General features: G+C 36.9%; 1 protein-coding gene across 3 annotated transcripts; it reads right to left on the reverse strand.

Moving 5' to 3' along the window:
* Window positions 1-9,257: 9,257 nt before the first annotated feature.
* LOC112526926 (membrane-bound transcription factor site-2 protease homolog) lies at window positions 9,258-17,843 on the reverse strand. 3 transcript variants are annotated; one of them, XM_025137369.1, is made up of 10 exons: window positions 17,679-17,843; window positions 17,535-17,600; window positions 16,811-16,877; window positions 16,634-16,732; window positions 15,052-15,155; window positions 11,965-12,112; window positions 11,773-11,853; window positions 10,865-11,305; window positions 10,297-10,617; window positions 9,258-9,610 (listed from the first exon to the last, which is right to left on the reverse strand). In XM_025137369.1, the coding sequence occupies exons 1-10, from the start codon at window positions 17,804-17,806 to the stop codon at window positions 9,449-9,451; spliced, it is 1,617 nt and encodes a 538-aa protein (XP_024993137.1). In that variant the 5' UTR covers window positions 17,807-17,843; the 3' UTR covers window positions 9,258-9,448. The 3 variants fall into 3 exon arrangements, with proteins under 3 accessions (XP_024993137.1, XP_024993139.1, XP_024993138.1); XM_025137371.1 differs by having other exon boundaries at window positions 17,467-17,600; window positions 17,679-17,695; XM_025137370.1 differs by lacking the exon at window positions 16,634-16,732.
* Between the last annotated feature and the right edge of the window lie 3,921 nt (window positions 17,844-21,764).

The raw sequence follows: 21,764 nt of genomic DNA on the forward strand, positions 1-21,764 counted from the left end.
GATCTTCAAAAGGCAGAAAACACATAAGAAAAATATTCATATTTTCCCCTTCTCCTTAATATACCGAGATCCCGCTGTTCCTGCAATGCACATTTTCAAAATACAAAAATGAGGGTTAGACCAAAAGGTTTAGTAAGAAAATATCTTCTTTGCAATTACAGGATGAAGATCACCAAATCGTGTTCAAAACATCTTTTGCGAATAGATAAATTAAATTTCAACAAAAGGATGCAAGTCTGCTTGTTACTCAAACTGTAAAACAAACAGATTCTCACAGCACATATACATTCCCTGAAATCTGCATCTCTTTACAGAACACAAAGTCACAAACTCATCTGGCTCAACGGGCCAGAGCTTCTCTGTCTCTTAAGAGCCATAGCTTTTCCTCTGTCTTTTAAGGAATACTGCTATTCTCATACACCAGTCCCTCTAGTCGACCAGAGCCTCTGCTCTTATCAACCAGAGCCTCTGTTCTCACCCCAAGATAACTAAGTCTAAATCCAAGACCAGAGCCTCTGATCTAATTTAGACCGATATTTGATTTTAAGGAAAGAAATATTAAAGCTGCAACCAGAGCTCCTCTGGTTCTTTACGCCATTTCTAAAAGTTATTAAAAGAATTTTGACATATATAAAAAAATATAAAAGATTAAGTTTTTAAAAGACAGAGCTCATATACAGAGCTAGGACACAGAGCTCAAATGCATACTGCGGACGTACCATCTCTATGATACAGAGCCTCTATGTAATACATAAAGAGCCTCTAGTTCATAAAATTCCCAAAAACACTTTGAAAGGTTTTCATACGACCACAAGTTCTCTGGTCTCTTTTAAGAGACCAACCAGAGCTCTTGGTTCTTCCTAATTACTTTTTCAATTTTCATCAAAATCAATTGAAATGATGAGCACTTAATGTCTCTGGTTATAAATCATTTCCCCCTTCTCAATAACACTAATGTTATTATTTCAATAAGAGCAATGCCTCTAAATCATCAAGTCACAAAGAAATGTTGATTTAGAATTATCGCGTTCTATGGTGATAATAACAAGAGTTGCAATATTTATCACACCCACAAATGCCTTCCTTATATTCATATAAACATCTCTCCTTGATATGTCACCCTTATTCCCTCTTCAAGACAGGTATCTTACTAGAACAGACTTGTGTCACTATGTCTGGAAGAACCCGATTCCACACCAGAACAGACTTACGTCACCACGTCTGGGGGAACTATTTCTCAAAATAAAGTTTCATACCAGAACAGACTTATGTCACCACGTCTGGAAGAAACATTTCTCAAAACAATATTTCTTTCAAAACAGACTTATGTTACACACGTCTTAAAAGAAAACATCAGTATCTTTTCTTGATTTACAAATCTTATTTAAAAGATACAAAAATACCTTTTTTATGGTATAAAACAGTTTAGAACTGTTTAAACATCAATCTTGACATACCATTATTGAATATCACAAGTTTTGGTCAAATATCGCCCTTCATCGGTTAACCCTATCCAGACAATACTTGTCCGGACAACCCTTTTCGGACAACTCATATCCGGACAACATTTAGCAATGATTAATCATATACACCGGTCACACCTTGTCCGGTTACTTTCTCACCGAGCACTCTTATCTGAACAATATTTGACCCTTTAAACAATAATTTTCATACAACAAAAAGAGCGATGAGAACTAACCGAACAATTCTATGTCCGGTGAAGAGTCCTTATCGGACTGGGCTATGTCCAATAAGAGACCTCATCGGACAAGAAGTTATCATGCAAATATCTTCACCGGCCAAAGCTTAGATCAGAGTTTAAAAGAAGAGAAAACAACACTTTGAATCTGTTTTCTTGATTCTAGACTTCCTTCTAAAATTAGCAAGCGATTCACAAATCTCACTCAACTTACCAAAATGGCAGGAAAACCTTTCCTTCCCAACTTAAAACCCTTTATACCCTTCCAAAAAAGGAAAGGCGGTTCAAGAATATGCATATAAAGTTTCCTTTTATCCTACTCCATGCATATACATACACTTGCACATGCCATATGTATGCAACCATGCATACCAACTTTCATGCATACACATATGTCTATTTTTCTCACCACCACTTTATGCATGAAAATATACACATACTCACATATTAATTTTATGTAAACATGTATCCACATGATCAATTTTAGCAATTAATCAGATATTCACGTGATCACATAATCAGATAATCACATAGTCACATAATAATTACCTTAGGTGCATAACCAAGACTTGGTTATCACACCTGTAATCGGACCAGAGGGCCTCTAGTCGTGTGAAATTTTTTGATGAGACCCAGAGGGGCAAAGGAACAAGTGTTTGATGAGACCCAGAGGGGCTTTGGTTGGTCTTCAAGCCGGACCAGAGGGCCTCTAGTCGTGTGAAATTTTTTTTAAGTATTTTTGGGAATCTTTTGATCCCGAGGCTCTGTATGTACTATACAGAGGCTCTGTATCGAAGAAGTTGTGCCAGAGTTGTGCGTCCGAGCTCTGTGTCTAAGCCATATCTTTTACTCTTAGTCTTATTGTATTCTATAAGTTTAACTCTTATTTAAAATATCCTTTACAGATGTAACAAAAAACCATAGGGGCTTTGGTTACATCTTATTTATCCTTTTCTTTCCAAACAATGTTGGTCTAGTCCTATGGTTGATTTTAGTCTTGTTTATTTTTGGATTGTGAGATCAAAGGTTTTGGTTGGTAAAAGCAGAGGCTCTGGACAACAGAGAGACTCTGGTATAAGAAGAGCTCTGGCCCTTAAGAGCGTTATAAAATTGATGGTCTCAAAGTTATTGTATATTTTGTGTATTGAAAAGAGGTGTCGAGGCAATACATAAATACAGGAGGAAAAAAAAACAAAAGGAAGTTAGCCTAATTTAGAGGCAAGAAATACGGTGGTCAAACAATATGAATGGGAAGCAAATCGGGATATATATGGTCAATATAGAATTCCAATACTCCTCCTCAAGTTGAAGCGTGGAGATCTTTAGTGCCCAACTTGTGAAGTAGAAATTTGAGATGTTGAGTACCTAATCCTTTCATTAGAAGATCAGCGATCTGCATGGAGGTGGCAATTTGAAGTGGTTCAACTTCTTGTGACTCGACCCTTCACTAACGGCGGATGCCATGGATCGATATTCTGCTTCAGTGGAGGAGCGGAATACAACCGATTGTTTCTTGGTCTTCCAAGAGATGGGTTCCCCGCCTAGAAGAATTAAGTATTATGTTCGAGATTTTCTGGTATAAGGGCACCCCAGCCAGTCAGAGCCACAGTACGTAGTAAGAGTACAACCTTCTTCATGAGGGAAAAGAATGCCTTGCCTCGGTGTGCCCTTCAGATACCGAAGAACTCTGTGAACCGCGTTCATGTGAGGTTGTCTTGGATCTGCAACGAACTGACTCAAAACATTAACTGAGTATGTGATATCCGATCTTGTGGCTTGCAAATACAGCAACCTCCGAACTATTCGATGGTACTGCCTAGCATCTACTTTTGGTTCATTCTCGGATTTGTCTAGCTTGAGATTCTGCTCAATAGAAAAGGGGCTTGGCTTACAACCTTGCAAACCGCAATATTTTAGAATGTCAAGGATGTACTTTCTTTTACTCAGAATCAACCACTTCGAGGTCCAGGCTACTTCAATCCCAAGAAAATACTTGAGATTGCCGAGGTCCTTTATACTAAATCTTTTATCGAGTTCATCCTGTGTTTCTTGTATTCTTCCCATGTCGTTTCCTACCATGACGATATCATTGACATAAATAAGGGCTGCCACGAAAACCTTTTCTTGTTTGTAGATGAAAAGAGAATAATTGGCCTTAGATTGTTTGAAGCCGAGATCGAGTAGGGCATTGGTGAATTTTTTATACCAATTGCGAGACGCTTGCTTCAAACCGTACATGGATTTTCTTAGCCTAAAAACTCTTGTCTCTCCTTTAGCAAAGCCTTGAGGGACCTTCATATATACTTCTTCATTTAGATCCCCATGTAGAAAAGTGTTGTTGACATCGAGTTGGTGGATGGCCCCTTTGCAACTAACCATGCCTTGTATCTTTCGACTCCTCCATTGGGTTTGTATTTCACTTTGTATACCCATTTCGAGTCAATAGCGTGTTTTCCTTCAGGCAGTTCTTCTAGAGTCCATGTGTCACTATTTTCTAGATAGCATATTTCATTTTTCATGGCTTCCTTCCATTTATCACTTTTGACAGCATGATAGAAATGTCGTGGCTCATTGTTGGAGTCAATGGCAGCTAAGAAGGCTTTATGAGTCTCAGAAAAATGTTTGTATGAAACAAAGTTAGTTAAGGGATGTATCTTGGAGGATCCTTGATTTGGTGAGACTTGTGCGTGGTCAACCGATGGGGGAAGTTGAACAAAATAATCATTAAAACGTTTCGGTTTCGACGTTTGGGCCTTGTTGCTCGTTTTGATCTATGTTTAACTCAGCCTGCTCTCTTGGGATTTTTGTTTGGGATTCATTGTCTTCACTTTGATTTAAGTCAGCCTCCTTCCTTGGGCTTTCAGTTCCAGTCGAGACCCCGACATTATTGGCTTCTTCATTGTTTGTGGTTTCATCATGAATGGGCTCATCATGAGGTTCAAATAATTCAGTTATTTCATGGGACAATTGGTCAAAAGGAAATTTATCTTCATGAAACCTAACGTCCCTGGAGACCATTTTTTCTTATTTTCAAGATCAAAATTTTTATATCCTTTAGTCCCTGATGGGTAACCTAAAAATACCTCGGGCCTCCCTCTCGCTTCAAAATTGTCTCATCTGGTCTCAGTGCTTCTATAGTAGACTAAGCACCCGAACACCTTTATGAAACCATAATCCGGTTTTCGTTCAAAGATGATTTGGTATGGTGTTTTGTTTCCAATTACCCATGAAGGTTATCGGTTAATGATGTAAGAGGCCGTTAGAACACACTCGCCCCAAAATATTTTGGGCAAGTTGGCTTCAAATCTAATTGCTCGGGCGATTTCAAGTTAGTGTCTATGTTTACGTTCCACAACCCCATTTTGTTGCGGGGTGTGGGGACACGCCATCTCGAGCAAAATCCCTTCCTCATTATGAAATTTTAACATTTCATTCGACGTGAACTCACCACCATTGTGCACCTAATACTTTTAACGCATTTTCGAAATTGGGTTTTTGTCATTTTATGGATATTAACTAAACACTTGCTTGCTTCATGTTTGTGTTTTAGCAAAAACACCCATACGGCTCTACTAAAATCATCAACAATCATTAAGAAATATCTTGCACCTGAAAACGAAGGTGTGTGGTATTTTCCCCAAACATCACAGTGTAATAATTCAAAGCAACTAACTGTTTTAATCTCATTGTTTTCAAAAGAAAGTCTAGTGTGTTTTGCTTTAGAACACGAGTCACATGCCTTATTGAAAGAAATGTTACTAAGAAAATCAATATGGATAAGCTTGTTACTAGAAGCAAGGGCCAACCTTCTATGCCAAGCATCAACAGTCGTCATCAAGGCTTTCTTCTCGGCTCCAAACATCCCCATTCGGTAGAGACCCTTTCTGCACTCACCCGCACCAATCAAGTCCCTCGTGTGGAGTTTCTGCATGACACAAAAATCGGGAAAAAAGGTTATGGCCGATTGAAGATCTTGGCATAAGCGACTGACAGATAAGAGATTGCACGTGAATTTAGAAATGTGCATAACGCCTCTTATCTTGGTCCCCCTGATAAGGTACATTATCCCTTTCCCTCAACAGGTATAGCATCTCCGTTCGGAATGACGACCGGAGTTTCATTTCGAGTTTCAATCCTGTTTACAAGAATGTTTGTGTTGTGTGTACTATGTTCGGTAGAGCCCGAATCAATTATCCACTTAGCATCACAACTAGTTTTACCTGTCACGCATGCCATCAGATTCTTGTTGTCTTTGTTTGTGTTCCCACTTTCTGCAAAATGTTTCAAGAAAGACTCATATTGTTCATTAATCAAACCTGGAATAGGACTTGAACCAGTATCAATGCAAGCTGCCTTGGGCTTGGTTTCATCACGTTTCTTTTTTCCCAGCCACCAATTGGGATATCCGATTAGTTTGAAGCATCCATCCCGGTTGTGCCCATCTTTCCCACATAAGTTGCAATGTTTAGTGACATCACTGCATTTGTTTCCTTTTGAGAAAGGTTTCTCACGGCGCTGCCACGTGCTCGTTTCTTGTCGGCCTGGAATGAAGGTCTTGAATGCAGTGGATTCGGTGGGTGCCCTTTTGTCAGTGGAAATATTTCTTTGGCGTTCATCTTCAGCAACGAGATGATAAGCATTTCTGAGACTTGGGGTTGGGCTCATTGCAAGAATCTGCGTTCTAATCACAGAAAAATTATCATCGAGTCCCATAAGGAACTCCTACAGTCTTTCCTTCTCCCTGAAATCAATCATCCTTTTCTCTATGTCACACGTGCAGCTGGTACATGTATATCGAGGGACAGACGAAACAGATTGCATCTCATCCCATAAACTGCGTAGCTTAGTATAGTAAGTGGAAACCGACATACCTTCTTGTTGGGTTGTTGTGAGGGTCCGCTTCAATTCGTATGCTCTAGGTGCACTCTCGTTTCCAAATCTTTCAAGTAAATCGGTCCAGAGTTCAACGGTTGTACTGGCGTATTTGACGCTATTCCTGATATCCTTTTCCATGGCGGTTGTGAGCCATCCTTTCACCATTGCGTCACAACGCTTCCATGGCATATATTCATCAGTGGTCTTCTCGGTTTATGCTTGTGACTAGTTGGCATAATTGTTGTCGGTGAGGGTCTCGTTGACGTGCATTTGTTTTGGGAAGTCGGAAGCATGAATGTAGAACGGAGAGTTCGTATCCATGGTGCTTTGTTGTTTTGAGGAGGAGGGCCCTTCTTTATCGTTGGCCATGGGTAGAACAAAAGGCCGACTAGGAATTGTGTTTTAGGTTAAACCGCTCTGATACCATCATAAAATTGATGGTCTCAAAGTTATTGAATATTTAGTGTATTGAAAAGAGGTGCCGAGGCAATACATAAATACATGATGAAAGGAAAACAAAAGAAAGCTAGCCTAATTTAGAGGCAAGAAATACGGTGGTCAAACAATATGAATAGGAAGCAAATCGGGATATATATATGGTCAATATAGAATTCCAATAGAGCGAGAGGAGCTCTGGCCGTTGAGCTAGAGGAATTTCGGGTTTTTGTGCTTAGTAAGTGTCGAGGATTCTAGGAGCGCTGCAGAGTATCTGTTTGTTTTCATACTTTGGGTAGCAAACAGATTTGCAACTTTTGTTGAAATATATTTAAATATATTTGCAATAATGATTTTAACAGATTTTGGTGATCTTGTAATTGCAAAGAAAGGGTCATCTCACTAGACCACCTGGTCTAACCCTCATTTTATGTTTTATATTATGCATTGCAGGTTCAGCTGGTCTAGGGATAGCAAGGGGAAGGGGAAGGGAAAAATATAATTATTTTCCTATTGTGCTTATCTGTTGTTTTGAAGATCAACCTGTTGATTATTGATGTATTTTGAAGATACATGTTGTTATACATGCGATAGTACAAGAACATTCTTTTGGAATTTTTGAATTGTAAATTTTGTATATAAGTGTCTTGTACTAGTGGGACCATTGTAGTGTAAATTATATTTATTTTATATAAAGTACATGTTATATGCAAATGTGGATGATTGGGGTATTACATATATAGTAGTAAGGATGTCGGTGGGCGAGTGTGATGACAACAATTGTGGCATGGTGGTTAGTGATGACTTGGGGTAGGGTGAGTGGCACTGACAATAGTGGTGTGATGGTAGTGGGGTTAGGGGTGGGGCGTAATAGACAATAGTTGAATTTGAAAGATGGGCGGTGATAGAATTCAATTCCTTCCCAAGGAATGATGAATTCACTGATTTGCGGAAATTCAAGGAAATTTGAAGGATTCCATTCATTTCAAGAAATGAACCAAACAAAGGAATTGGAATTTGGTCAAAGATAGAACTAAGCTGAAGCCTTGTTTCTTTTTGGTAGGCACCCCTTCATGTCATAAGCCATCTTCTCTTCTTCAACCAAACTATTAAATTGTTTTGTGTAGAAAAGGTTAAAACCTTTTTATTATATTTGTTAAGAGGTATTCATTACCTGCAGTCGTGTACTATCTATGGCAATTACGTGGCTTCTATTTGTTCTCAGTGGTTCAACTTATCATCATTATTTTTTCTTGTTAGGATGGGCATGGTGTTAGACCTATTGATAACACTCGTCTAATAACCTCACTAGCGTGAAAGGTTAGGCTGGGCAAATGACAAATGGCTTATTGCTTAACAAAGACTGTGCTGAGTGAAATTTTTTACTGCTCCTTTGTGTCTCTTGTCTGTTAGTCTTATTCTTATGCTTCCGAAGTGTTCTCTATTTCACAGACAAATTAATCATAAAAAGGCTGCTTTTATGTTGCAATAAGAAAATCAACAGGATTTGAGGATATAGGAGTTATTAATTCATTATTGTTTAATGTTAGGTAACCAAAAGGTATTTGGTATTACTAAAGACATTGCAAGATTCCAATATCTTTGATTTGTGAATTTATTGAATTTCTACCAGGATTTATTGGTATGTAGTCACAAGGAGTCGATGTAAATATACAATTTGTTAGACTTTTGATCTTAGAACCATAATTGGCTTTTAGGTAGCGTTTGGTATGCAAACATGACTGGACTGAACAGGACCGGATAGAAGAGAACAGGACTGGACATTACAAGTGTCTGTCTAGTGTTTGGCACGACTAGGATTGGACAGGACTAGGCTGGACAAGTTGCCTAATATGTTTAATGATTTTATATGGTGGTCACTAGTGGTGGTGATTGTAATGCAAGTCTTTTTTTAGATACCATGTGAAAGCTTCCCATTTCAAAGTGGTTTAAGCATGTTATTTAGATACTTGGGTTTTGTGATGAAAAGCTTGCCTTTGTTGTCTGTATGCCTCTTAAAAAGAGTGGATACACATAAGTTTTTGTCATTTTTCTTTTGTTGCAACAGGCAAGGTGTCATTTTTCTTTGAACAGTTTGAGTGGTTTTGACAAAACTGTTTAATGCTGTAGTAGAAAAGTTTTTGGTTTTTATTTGAATTCAGATGATAATTTTTCTAAACATAATTCAATCATCCAATCGCAACAGACGGACTTGATCAAAAACAAAACTGAAAAAAATACATATAATGGAATAAAACACCAAACCTATTTTAACCGGTTCTATCCAAAATCAATCTATGAATCGAATTACATATACTCTACTTGTTTCATACTTTTGTGCGTCTTCTATAAAACTTTGAAATAATAGAAGAAAACGCCGTATATGTAGGACAAGTGCCAGGCTCACCTATAAAAAACAAGTCGCTGCTAACAAGATGCTTATGAAATAACAAGCAATAAGATCCTGAAAATGAAAAGACAAGAAATAAGTGTTCCTGCTAGTAAAGATGATTGAAGAACCAGTTTTCGTATGGTCGGGGTCAAGGAACCGAAGCAGCAAAGAGCCACCTCTAGAATGGATTCCCCATCAAGATGGTACACCTGCAGAAAAAGCGCACACAATCATATGGTCAAACTTAAAACCTTCCAAGGATTTCTATTTCTAATCCCATCATCAAATGAATGTGTTTTCTGCAGTTGGGTCTTCACGGAAAAGGCCGCTCTATGGTAGAGGGTAGGTTTGTGTGCATCCCACCCCAGACCCTACTTTCGAGTGAGATACAACTGAGTTCGTTTAGTTTGCATTACAGAAGCAAGACAAATAGTATCTATTTACAAGTTCAATATTGAAAGTAAAAGCACATTGCAATGCAACTATGTGCTCGTTCCATCTCCGGTCAACTACTTAAACTGTCAACCCTACACGGCTACACCTGCCACCTCTCTCCGCTTTAGTAGAACCATATGGGAAATCCCTTTCGAAAGGCTATACTTGTTGTAGGTGATATAATAGTGACTGGTGTCCAATGGGTGCTGCTTTTTTTAGTAGAGAACAGCAAATTGTGACTTATGACATGGTAATTAAGTATTACTTTAATACGATGGAATTGGAAGAATGGTTTTAACATTAAGTTTCCATAATTAGTTACTAAAGTCTTGGTTCTATCTGGTTTGTCAAGACTTTATAAGAAGGCTAACCAGGCATGAGCACCACGAAGCCTCAGACTTCACCAGCAATACATTAATCCTTTTAAAATCATGGATGAATCACAGATGAGAGCACATACCGGTAAGCTGTTGAGAAGAACTAGCATCAACGAGACATGAAAGGTGTTTACCAACAGCTTCTCCACTACAGCTGGAATATATGCAACACCATACAACCAACGGGATTGATATTCGGTTAACCAAATGGAACGTGCCATCGACATCATGTCACCTATGAAAACGAAAGTCCCACTACAGCTATTTTCTCCGGAGCCAGAATTATTATAACTTGAGCGCATCTTATTTCCAACTCGCTGACATTCAGGAGAGTAAGGTCTTGAAAATGTGATTTCAGCCCATGCTAGACCTGGCATATGGATTGGAGTTGAGCAAGATTCATCCTGTGTTAAAAAAATGCAGATTTTCAAATATCAGTTTTAATTCCTTCGCATTTCCCTTTAATGCACAGCAAGGGGAAGGTTCATTTGAGAACCGTAAATAATTAATGAACCATGAGAATCAACTATTCATGATGAATAATATTCATGTATATTCGTAATGATTAGTTGATTGTTACTGTTCCTAAATGAACTTCCCCTTCACAGCAAATAAAATTTATACATTTGAGAATTCACAAAGGATCTTTACCTCTGTACACAAACAGTTGCCGTCATTTTTAACACTATTAACCCATCCATCACCACATTTTTTCTCCCCTAATACTCCTTTAGCTGGGAAACAGTATATATGCTCTCTTGTCAGTTGATAACCAATTTCGTTGCTGCTACTGTCATTTATTGTACTTGATTCAGCACAGGAAATAGTAGTAAATAAAGTGAGCCCATTTGGACATATGAATTGGTTGTCTACGATTTCAGCATTCTTGCTCTTTGCAATCACCAAATTTGGGACACAATACCCCTTATTGCTGACATATTGTTTTGTTGTTTGAAGTACTTGCTTGTCTAATAAATAAGCCATCTCCTTCCACTCGTTAGTAGTACGAATATGCTTGCCATCCAACATAGTAACTACGTCACCAGGAGACAAGTACCCATTCAAAGGTGATCTAGCAGAAACACCCAGTACCTGTGGTCATCAAACTGAAAGTGTTCAGTAAGTGAAGAATGAGAACTATAGATTATGGGAAAATGCATCAAGCTGTAATAAAGTTTGCCTTAGTTCCTATTTAGTGTAACGATTAATTTTTTTTCTAGATTTGTGTAACAATGTTCAAGTATCCCCATTTTGTACCCATTTTACATGATAAACAGATTTTCAGTCTGCGGAACATCGGTTGATTTTTATGTGACTTTCCCACATAATCAAGAATTACAACATAACCTGACAACTTGGCATTCACATCATCAACAGTTACAAAATCTACCCGTTACTGGTCAAAATGGGGACAAGATAGAAATAATTAAATGTTTGTTACACTAATTGAGAAAAAGAAATCCACTACACCAAATAGGAACCAAGAAACTTCGTTGCATTTTGATGATTTCCGCCATAGATCATAAACAGCCTTCAAGCAAGTATCCATGTTCAAGTACCATGAGGCTTTCACCATGTGAGTAAAGTGGATATAATATCAGCGGTAACAAGAACAAGGTCAATGCACAAACCACACATAACTGCAAAAGTGGAATGTAATCAGCATATACTTTTGGATATGTGATGAGAAAAAAAGATCATGTTATGCTGAAAACAATAGTATAATGTAGTCTTTTATCATGTTAACTTACTGCTGCATTATGCCAGACTCCAGCACAGTATATTCTAAGTGTAGCTACGCGTGGTATCATTTGCAGCATCTCATTATTAAAAGCCACCAGAGCACCTGGAAATAGAACTGCCAAAAACACGGCAGTGTACTCAATTTGCATGCCCTCGCTGCTACCCAGAAAATGGATGCCTACAGGATCAGTCATAAGATCCATTCTCTAAACAATTCGTAAATTTATTCACCATATAAAAAAAATCAAAATAATGTACAATCAAGAATAATTTGTCCAGCCCAATGACAACAGCAGATAAAATTTGTCTATTTTGCTACAAGCAATTGAAGCAATTAACAAGGCAAAATCTAACAGCCAAGAACAGATGACAGATAAATTCAACTTCTGCCTGCTGGATCGTTTAAGTGGTTAGATGCTAAGAGCTTGTTTACCAGCTATGCTGTTAATAGAGGTGCTATCGTAGTGCAATAGCGATTTGCGGTCTTGGGAATAATAGCGGTAGCAAAATAGCGACCAGAATAGGGGTTCCGCTATTATCGCCGCTAAATACTGCTATTTAGCTTTTATTTGGTTTCAAAATAGCGGAAATAGCGGTATAGCCGCTATTTGCTAAAAACGGCAGTCTTTTCACTTTTAGCTTATTTGGTTCTTCCAAGTTCCACCACGAGGATCACAATAAGCTTCTTTAGGTCCTTATACCGTTCCACAAGTACAACGACAAGGTTTCTTTTGGTTCTTCTACCTTTTCACGAGGAAAACAATCTAAGGGTTTGCTAACTAGCCTTCTGAACCTACATCTTCTGTTTAACAATCAGTGGGTTCAAGAATTATACAAATTCTTTTGCTATTTCGTCTGTTTAAAGCTTGACCTGTTTAAGTTGATGTTTTGATGTTTAAACTGTATAATTTTTGTTGAATACATACTATGCTTTGATGTTTAAACTGTATACATGTATACATAGATATATAATTCTAATTATTTTATGGACCGCCATACCACCGCTTTACCATTGTGATAATAGCTATATTAAATCACGGTCGTGACTGCTGTAACAGCATAGCTTACCAGTAATCTAGAGGTTCTGACTTTGAATCTCACACTTGTTGTGTCAATGATCAAGCAATAAAAACTTTCACACCCCCTCCCCCCAATTCCCCACATGTCAACCAATCCCATTAAAGTATGGCATCCCTGAGTTTTGCATTCCCCTGTCCAAATCCTTCCATCCTTCCATTTTATAGTGAAGCATCTAAACCAAAACAAACCAAACAACAAATCCAGCATATCCAACCCGAAAGTATGTCCTGGGGGTAAGATGTACACAAACCTCTCCTTTGGCTCGAGAGGTGGAGAGGTGGTTTTCCTATTAGACCCTTGACTTGCGATATTTTTAAGATTATCCCTTCATTTTCTTTAAATTTTAAATATTCATTGGAATACATTAAGTTTTACATTTTATTTTGGTTATTATTGAGTGTCAAGTACTGAATAATGACTGATTTTGATGGATTAAAAGGCACATATAATGCTGAATTATGAAAAAAGGTTTGATTCTTTAAATGAACAATACCATGTTTTTCTCCATGATGAAGGGTAAAATGGGAATCCAAAATAATAATTAGATTGTGAATATGCCTTGTGATGGGTGAACCTTGGGATTTAAGAAGTTATTCCAGGTAAACATGTAGAAAGGACATTTGAGTAAGCATGTTCCATGAAGCATTAAATGGAAATCTAAAATGGACCAGTGGTAAGTAACCAGTAGTAGAAACCAGCCACTTTTTGATAGCTTCATTAGTCATTTTATCATTGCAATTAATATATCATTGCTTTCCAAAAAGGTTTGCAATCTTGGAGGCAGTTAGCTAATTTGACGATTTTTATTAAACACATATAATATACAAAGTCTTTAGCTGGTGTCCTTTGTTGTAGAGATCTATACTATATATTTGCTATGCAAGAACAGTGCAGAATGTTTTATAGATGAATGGAAAAATTCATGCTGATCTCTTTTACTCGGACTAATATAATATCCTTAAGCACTGCACTTACCATACAATCGGACATACACTTATCTTGTCTCACATCCTATGTGGGAGACCTTAACCTGTGTACAGTATGGTATGTCGCCTTCTGTTTGCAATTTTGCACACAGCCATGTCTCAAAATGCTTTAATATATTCTTAATAAGAACAGTGGACTATGATCTCACAAAATGTCTAGCATGCAACCAACATTTAGCAGCCAGATTATAAGATGCCCCTGCATGCATTGATGATACACAGATAGGTGCCTTAAACAAACACCCTTCATGAAGTTTGATTTTGTTACTGATCCAAACTACTTACCTTGATCCCACTATAGGTATATGTAGAATGATATGAAATGCTTCAGTACGATATAGACCAACTGGCTTTTATCTACTGCTTCTCCCAGCAAGAATCTAAAGATGATCCTCACTGCGCCATGCAATTCATCTATGTGCACCCTGGATTTATGGATTAAGTTGTTAACAGTCTGAGGCTTAATATAACCAGAAGCAATTCCCAATTACTCTTGAGCTTTTGTATTTGCCAGTCACCCTCTGACCTTTACCCCACATCATTTCTCCCAGGATAGACATGTGTCTACCTGAGACTGAAGCTGCTTTAGGAAGTATCAACCCTAGGGTTTCATTTTTAATGTCTTTTGTCCATTCAGTCAAAGTTGACTTTCTACCTCGAAGCTGAACTTGACCCTCCCTTTGTAGATAGTAGTACCATTTACACTAGCATAAACCTCAAGATATATAGTGTTCCCTAAATATGTAGAAACCTACAAGCCCATCAGCAGCAGCATGGTAATGGAAATCACAAAAATGTAATGACGCACAAAAAGCAATTGTTTAAAGACTCTTAATATTTTTCTCCCGCATTAAATTTTGACAGAACACTTTCCTAAGGAAGCAAGGATATTGGGCTTGTTCATGCAGTATAATACTTGCATCAAATGATTTATAACAAGAGCAAATCACATACAACATTATAAAGTACCCTACCAGGTAGGCTAAATCAAGACTAACAGCAAAAGAAGAATGAATTGGAAGTAATAACCTTGTAGCAGCAAGGGCGTGCCCAAGTTCATGTACCAATACAGATATGATAGAAGATATACACATATATCCAACATCAGTGATTGATATGCTATATTTCAAAACCTGCATCATACGAACAAGTAACAATCACAGAATGCTATAACTCCACCACAAAATTCAATGAAAATGTACATACTAAATACAAACACTACCATCAACAATTACATCCCTAAGGGCTTCAGGAGGCGACATTGAGGAGTTCAAAGTAACAAGAGGCAATGGTACAAGGTTTAAGGATATCAAATTTGGAGTCTGGTCTACTGGAGGCAGTTAGGAGCTACCAACAACCAGGTACCCACCAATGAGTAAGGGTCATTAATGGCAAGAGAAACACTCAGAAGGTTGTCCATGTTCTGACCTAGAGGCTCCATACATGTATATATGCATTGGGTTGATTAATGTATATTACCAACTATACCAAGAAAAAACCATAAAATATGGAGTACATTAGATGGGTCTCTGGTAGGGGTGAGCAGCGGAACCGGGTATCCGGCTATGGAACCGGAACCGCCTTGGAACCGCCGGTTCCGGAACCGGAACCGATATGAGTGGTTCCGGTTCCTAAAATACGGAACCGATTGAGAATGGTTCCGGTTCCAGTTCTCAATTTTTCGGAACCGTTACCCGCCGGGTACCCGGTATTTTTAAATAAAAAAATAATTATTATTTTTTAATACCAAATTTATATTAGGTTTACATCTTGAAAGCACACCGTCATCTTTATTCTTCATCTAAATTCTTCATATAGAATGATTCGTATTTTTTTAAATTGTGTGTTCACTTGGATTCGTAGTATGTAATCGTTAAACTTTGAAGTACCATTATAGTATGTAATCATTAAACTTTGAACATTTTCTATTAGTCTGTTATGGTTTGTAATCGTTAAACAATATTTGTAACCATTATTATATATAATTTGTATTCTTGCTTATTTATTTAGTGTTTTGGCATCGTTTTATTTTTTATTTCTAAATAACAAATTTTTTAGTATTTTAGGAAGCGGGTACCGGGAACCGGAACCGGTTCCCGGCGGTTCCGGTTCCGGTTCCAAAAATTTAAGAACCGCTCTAACCGGTTCCGGTTCTGGTTCCAATATCTCAGGAACCGCCGGTTCCGGTACCTGTCAAAAAGGGCAGGTACCCGCCTATGCTCACCCCTACTCTGGGCCTGGATAGTTAAGCCATTAGATCTTAACTAAACCTTAATCTTCCCAATTTAATCTCCTGAATTAACTGACAATCCATTATCTCCTATTCTCCTGTTTAATACAACTTAAAATGAGTCAATCATGCATTACTATTAACCTAAACGTAGCAAGTGGCAACAACTCTATGAAGGTAGATCATGAGCTTATTGATTTGGAGGTGTAGTAACAAACTTATAGCTCATTTGGTTCAGTATGTATTGATGCATGCAAAAGTCATTACATGCTTCCAGGACAAGCACAAAACATTACTTCATTTCACTTAAGAACGGTTCAAAGAACTGAAAATATAATATCAGCTGCACCCTCAAGGTAACTACAATGTTCAAATGCCTACCGGAGAGTAGAATTCCAAGATAGATCCATTTTGAATACTGTTAAGCTGTGGGATCCCATCATACAGATTCAAAGCCCTAGCTGATTCCAATAAGATAATCTGATGAACAGTAAATCAAAAGCAAAGCATCATATTTCTGGTAGGGAAGGAACATTTGGTAACAATGTGATCTCTTACCACCGTAACTCCAATCAAAGTGGTCAGGCTGAAACCCATTCCAACAGAAAACCATATTCTCAACCACCTAGAAACCATTGAGGGAATGAGTAAGCAACAAGTTCAAGCTCCAATTTCCGAAAGTGAACAAGAAGTCTGACTATAGTTATCTCATGTCAAAAACTATGCAACACATACTTTTACTGGTATACCATGCTGTATTCTCTTCTCTTATTTAAAATTCTAGACTGGATATAATTTTTTAACTTTTATCTGATAATAAACCTATGAAATAGGATTCTCAACTTGAAAATTCGTGTCTGAAACTATAAACAGGAAAAATTCAGATATCCAGAAAATTAACAAAATAAACTCAGCTCGAGATTTTCAGTAAACTCGGCTCAAGACTTTCAACAAAAGTAAGCCCAAGAAGTTCAAGATCTTCAATAACAATAAACTCAGCTTTGAGTTGATTTCTCCATATAAAGGTAAAGAATATACACAGGTGGTTAATAAAGAAGCTTTGAGTTGATATCGGAATGAAATTCAAAAATCAATTCGAATTTTGGCCAAACTAAATGAGCTCTAGTTCCTATCAAGCCTCCGATTCCATGTTTCAAACCCTACCTGAAATTCCTATACAATAACAGTAATAAAATTGATAAAAGTAAGTGAACCTAGGTTCGAATTTTTCTGTTAAAACTTTGCAACACGAGGGGGGTACAGAAAACAATTCCGGGTAGACCTGGAATATTTCCGTCCGAAATGGAAGAGAGGTTCGTTAAAGACTGACGACTTGAAGTCACAATACCTGCAAAAACACCAATCAACAGTAGGAAAACGCACGCACAAATGAACACATGATGATCATGGTGATAGTGATGCATACCAGCAGGATATGGAGTTGGAAAGGTGAGAGACACGGCGAAGAGGAAGAAGGGTGCGTTGGGGTGTTCCTCCCCCTGGTCTCCTTCCAGGTCTTCTCCCTGGCTGTAGCTGAATGTTGCCTTCCGCCATTGATGGATTTGGTTTGGACACTGCCTAACTGAGAGCCAAGAGTTAACCTTCACATCCAATCTCAATTACGAATACCAATGGCCAAAAATGGGTCCGGGCCCGGGCCCGGGCCCGGTCGACCCGGTCCAAACCAATCCCAAAGAGTTTTGATAATCGGCTATAACCGATCCTGGCGTAACCGGTCTCGGTCCTCGTCGAATAGATGAAAACCGATCAGGCTAGTTTATAATTGATTTTTCTGTATTTGATAATTCACAACCAACCAAAATATTTATTCATATTCACATTTGAGATCAGTTTTTAAATACCGGATTTTTCGAAAGACTTTTGCGAGTCATCTATGTATGAACAATATGGTACTTGTACCATTATTACTTTAGAATACGACAGTAGATTAAGGTGTATACTTGCATCAAAGTCTATATTTGTTTTGAAGTTTAAGGGTTGTATAAACCAAACAACACTGATTAAGCTTTTTCGCATAGACATTTTGAGATATTTACTTGCAGTTTAATGAAAAATATGTGAGCTCATTTGTACAAACGAAATAGGTCAACTTGTCCAGATTGGGCCTCAAATTTACCTCTCTTGCGAAACTTTATCAAAATAAAGCGTTCCCTGTATTAAAAAAAAAAAAAAAAAAAACCAGCCGTCCCTTTTCTTCCCAATCTCCTCCTCCACTCTCTTCTTCTTCAAAAGATTAATTAAGGATTGAGGATTCCTCCATAACTCTCTTCTTTTTCCCATTCTCCTCCTTGCTCATTCTAGTTCTTTCTCCGAGAACTATAGAAGGCGGAAAAAGGGTTGTTACAACAACGATTAAGGTTGTCGTTTGGTTGTTTCTAGGTAGCGATGATGGAGAAAGGTGGAACATCCATTGAGTTGTTTCTAAGCAGAGACAGAGCAACCATGAGCAGAGGTTTATGGTAGTGGTTTTAGTTTGGTAAACAACCCCTCTTCCCAACCCTAATCAAATCCCTTTGCTCATTTCTCTTCTATGTTCATGTCTCCCCAGCTCTAATTGAAACCCTTGTCTCTCTTGACTTTGAACTTGTTTTTTTTCTTTTTTGAGATTTGAACTTTGTTTCTTGTTCTAATGCGAACTTGATTTGTTGGATTGGTTTGTCATTCATCGAATAGAGGTTCATACATACATCAACTTTAGTTTACATCCAATGCATACTTCATAAATAGTCCATAACCAGTAAAATCCAATTTGTAGCTTACTTATTGGATATAAACAAAGGTAGGATTTTTACTTGTAAAAGTCTTATAACTATCTGTATTGATTCAAATAGTATAATGCCTTCAGCAAAATTAAAGCCTAGTTGAAGTGGGGTCAGGATCATCACCAAAGCAGATTGGTTTGTCATCTAGCAAAAAAAAAGATTAGTACAAGGTAGTAGTCTAACAAATACAACTACTGGCAAGACGAATCTTGAAGTACAAACTTGGCCAACAAGTTTAGTTCTCCAACTAACTTGCTTCCTAATCTTAGTATAAGAACATATATATCATGTCAGCCTAAGCAAGTACAAAGGCACCATGTGAATGGTACTTTGTTTGCTTTACTGTTCACCTCGGCATATTAAAAGAATGAAGTAAAATAAAAATGTGTCTACATCAATCTCAAAGGTTGAAATGAAGAATACTAGGATACATGGATCAACTAACAAGAAGAAACACACAAAAAAGTTGGACATATAACATTAAATGCAATGATGTCTATAAAATGTCATTCTTGGCATACATTGCAATTCACCTGTTTTGTAAGAATAATCGTTGAGAGTGTTTCTGAAGTAAATACGATGTCATCCTCCGACGAACATCCTTTGTTCATCGGATCTAAAAGAGAACCCTTCTCCCTCCCTCTGTTTCAATTAGCAAATCTGTCACAGTCATATTGTTTATGATCACAGGCCTTACCTTCCTAACTTCCACAATAAATATGTAATTCTTTGTTTTTATAGAAGTTATAGAGTAAAAAATTAAAAAGTGAAAATCTTACGTGCTTGTATTCAACCCCCTTCTACAAACACTTCTTGTGTAAGTCATCATCTTCCAAGAACAACAAATGCTCACGTCTATTTTTGAGCATTTTCATCTTATATTACTCTAGATTGAGCAATTGCAAATTCTAATGTTGGTACTATCAATTATACTACAACAGATATTAGGCATATGATTAGGACAAAGCATTAAGGATTGCTACATTTGGTTGTTTTTGTTCCTGTTTTTGTTCCAATTCATGTTAAGTTCCTTTTAGTTCCGTTTTCATAGTTGTTTGTCGTCATCATTGAATTATGGATGTCAAGATTGGACGTGTGTTTGTTCCCATCGTTGTCGCAGATAGCTACCATTAATGAATGTCGAGCAGCTACGAGAAAATATTAGTTGTTTTCTACTTAAAATGCTCCCATAATGGATTTCAAGCCCCAGTTTATCCGTTGTTATCGGTCATTTATTTTCCCAGATTTAATGATTTTTGTTTTCATGTTCAAGATGACATTGAAAGTCTTCCATGCTCGTCTTGAGGGGGACTTTTAGAGTATTAGGGTAGTTTGGTAATTTCTATTTGTACTGAGTTAGCATAAATATGTTCTTTAACTACAAGAGTAGTGCCTGATTGGTTTGAGCTTGGCTCCAAAGTACCAGGGAGGTCTCAGGTTCAAATCCAAGGAGGAATAAAAATCCTCTTGTGGTCACGGAGGTTCAAATGCGGTGACTCCGGGCTATCTGCAAAGCAGGTGGCCATCCTGAGATTAGTCAGCTCGCATAGCGGGTTGGATATCCCGATTAATAAAAAAAAATATGTTCCTTATATCTCATTTGAGTAATACGAGAATCTCATCGTTTTTACCATGAAAACTCATCATAATACTAGGTTTTTGTTGATTTAGTATGATTAAGGGTACTTTTAAAATAACACAATTTAAAAGTGATTTAAGTTAAAATAAAGTTTTCCAAAAGCTCAATGAACAAATGATTTCTCATCTAAACTCATTTCTTCAACAAACCCGTATATCCTTCAAATAATTGAAAGTTAAATTAATCATGTCGGTTATGACTTCGATAATTTTTACCCAAAAATTCATCATCATTGTTTTTTATATAGTGTTAAATTTGGTCGTTACAATCAAGTCCTTGCCGTCCTGGCGTCCTTTCTAATAATCTTGGGATAACATATTTCGATGTAGTTTTAAAAAAACTTACAATGTAAATATATATATATATATATATATATATATTTATTTATCTTTAAAATCAGTTATTATTTTTATAATTTCTTACTTGTTTAGAAATAGTTCCACAAATTAGTTGGTAAACTAATCATTTTAGTAAACTTTTAATAAACTAAACAAAGGTAGAATAAACAAAAAGTTACTGATCTAGCAGTATCCGGTTACCGATTTATAGAAATCTAGGGTTCAAACTCCAGCAAAGATAAATAATGTGTGTAAGTTTATTTCATCGTATCTAAATATATTATACTTAAAAAAATTAAACTAAAATACAAAAATCTTGATCAACAAAAAGAAAAAAAAAACCCAATAATCTATCTAAAATAATTTATCTATACTATATTATAAGACATTGAACAAAAACTCTTAAAAATCATCTTTTATATGTGAAGTACTGCTTATTGAAGCATATTACTTATAATTCAAAATTACAAGTAAATTGTACGTAAATACAACTTATTAAGCTTCATGTTTAAATTCGTGTAACTAACTGTAGATAAATATAATCAAATATAAGATAAAATTCTTATCTATACTATATTATAAAGCATTTGGCTAAAACTCTTAAAAACTCTTAAAACTCTTAAAAACTCTTAAAACTCTTAAAAACTCTTAAACCAGATTCTATCCCTATCCGATTTCATTCCATATCTGAATTCGAATAACTAACTGCAGATAAACACAATCAAATACATGATAAACATCTAATTTTAAAT

Source organism: Cynara cardunculus, assembly GCF_001531365.2.
Source record: "Cynara cardunculus var. scolymus isolate 2C chromosome LG 14, CcrdV1, whole genome shotgun sequence".
NCBI classification, from domain to species: Eukaryota; Viridiplantae; Streptophyta; class Magnoliopsida; order Asterales; family Asteraceae; genus Cynara; species Cynara cardunculus.

Excerpts from the sequence above, each read along its gene's own strand:
- LOC112526926 (XM_025137369.1), bottom strand. The coding sequence starts at position 17,806 with ATGGCGGAAGGCAACATTCAGCTACAGCCAGGGAGAAGACCTGGAAGG. Across the intron at positions 17,601-17,678 it reads TCCAACTCCATATCCTGCTG|GTATTGTGACTTCAAGTCGT; the intron begins GTATGCATCACT and ends GTGTTTTTGCAG. Across the intron at positions 16,733-16,810 it reads CTTTGATTGGAGTTACGGTG|ATTATCTTATTGGAATCAGC; the intron begins GTAAGAGATCAC and ends ACTGTTCATCAG.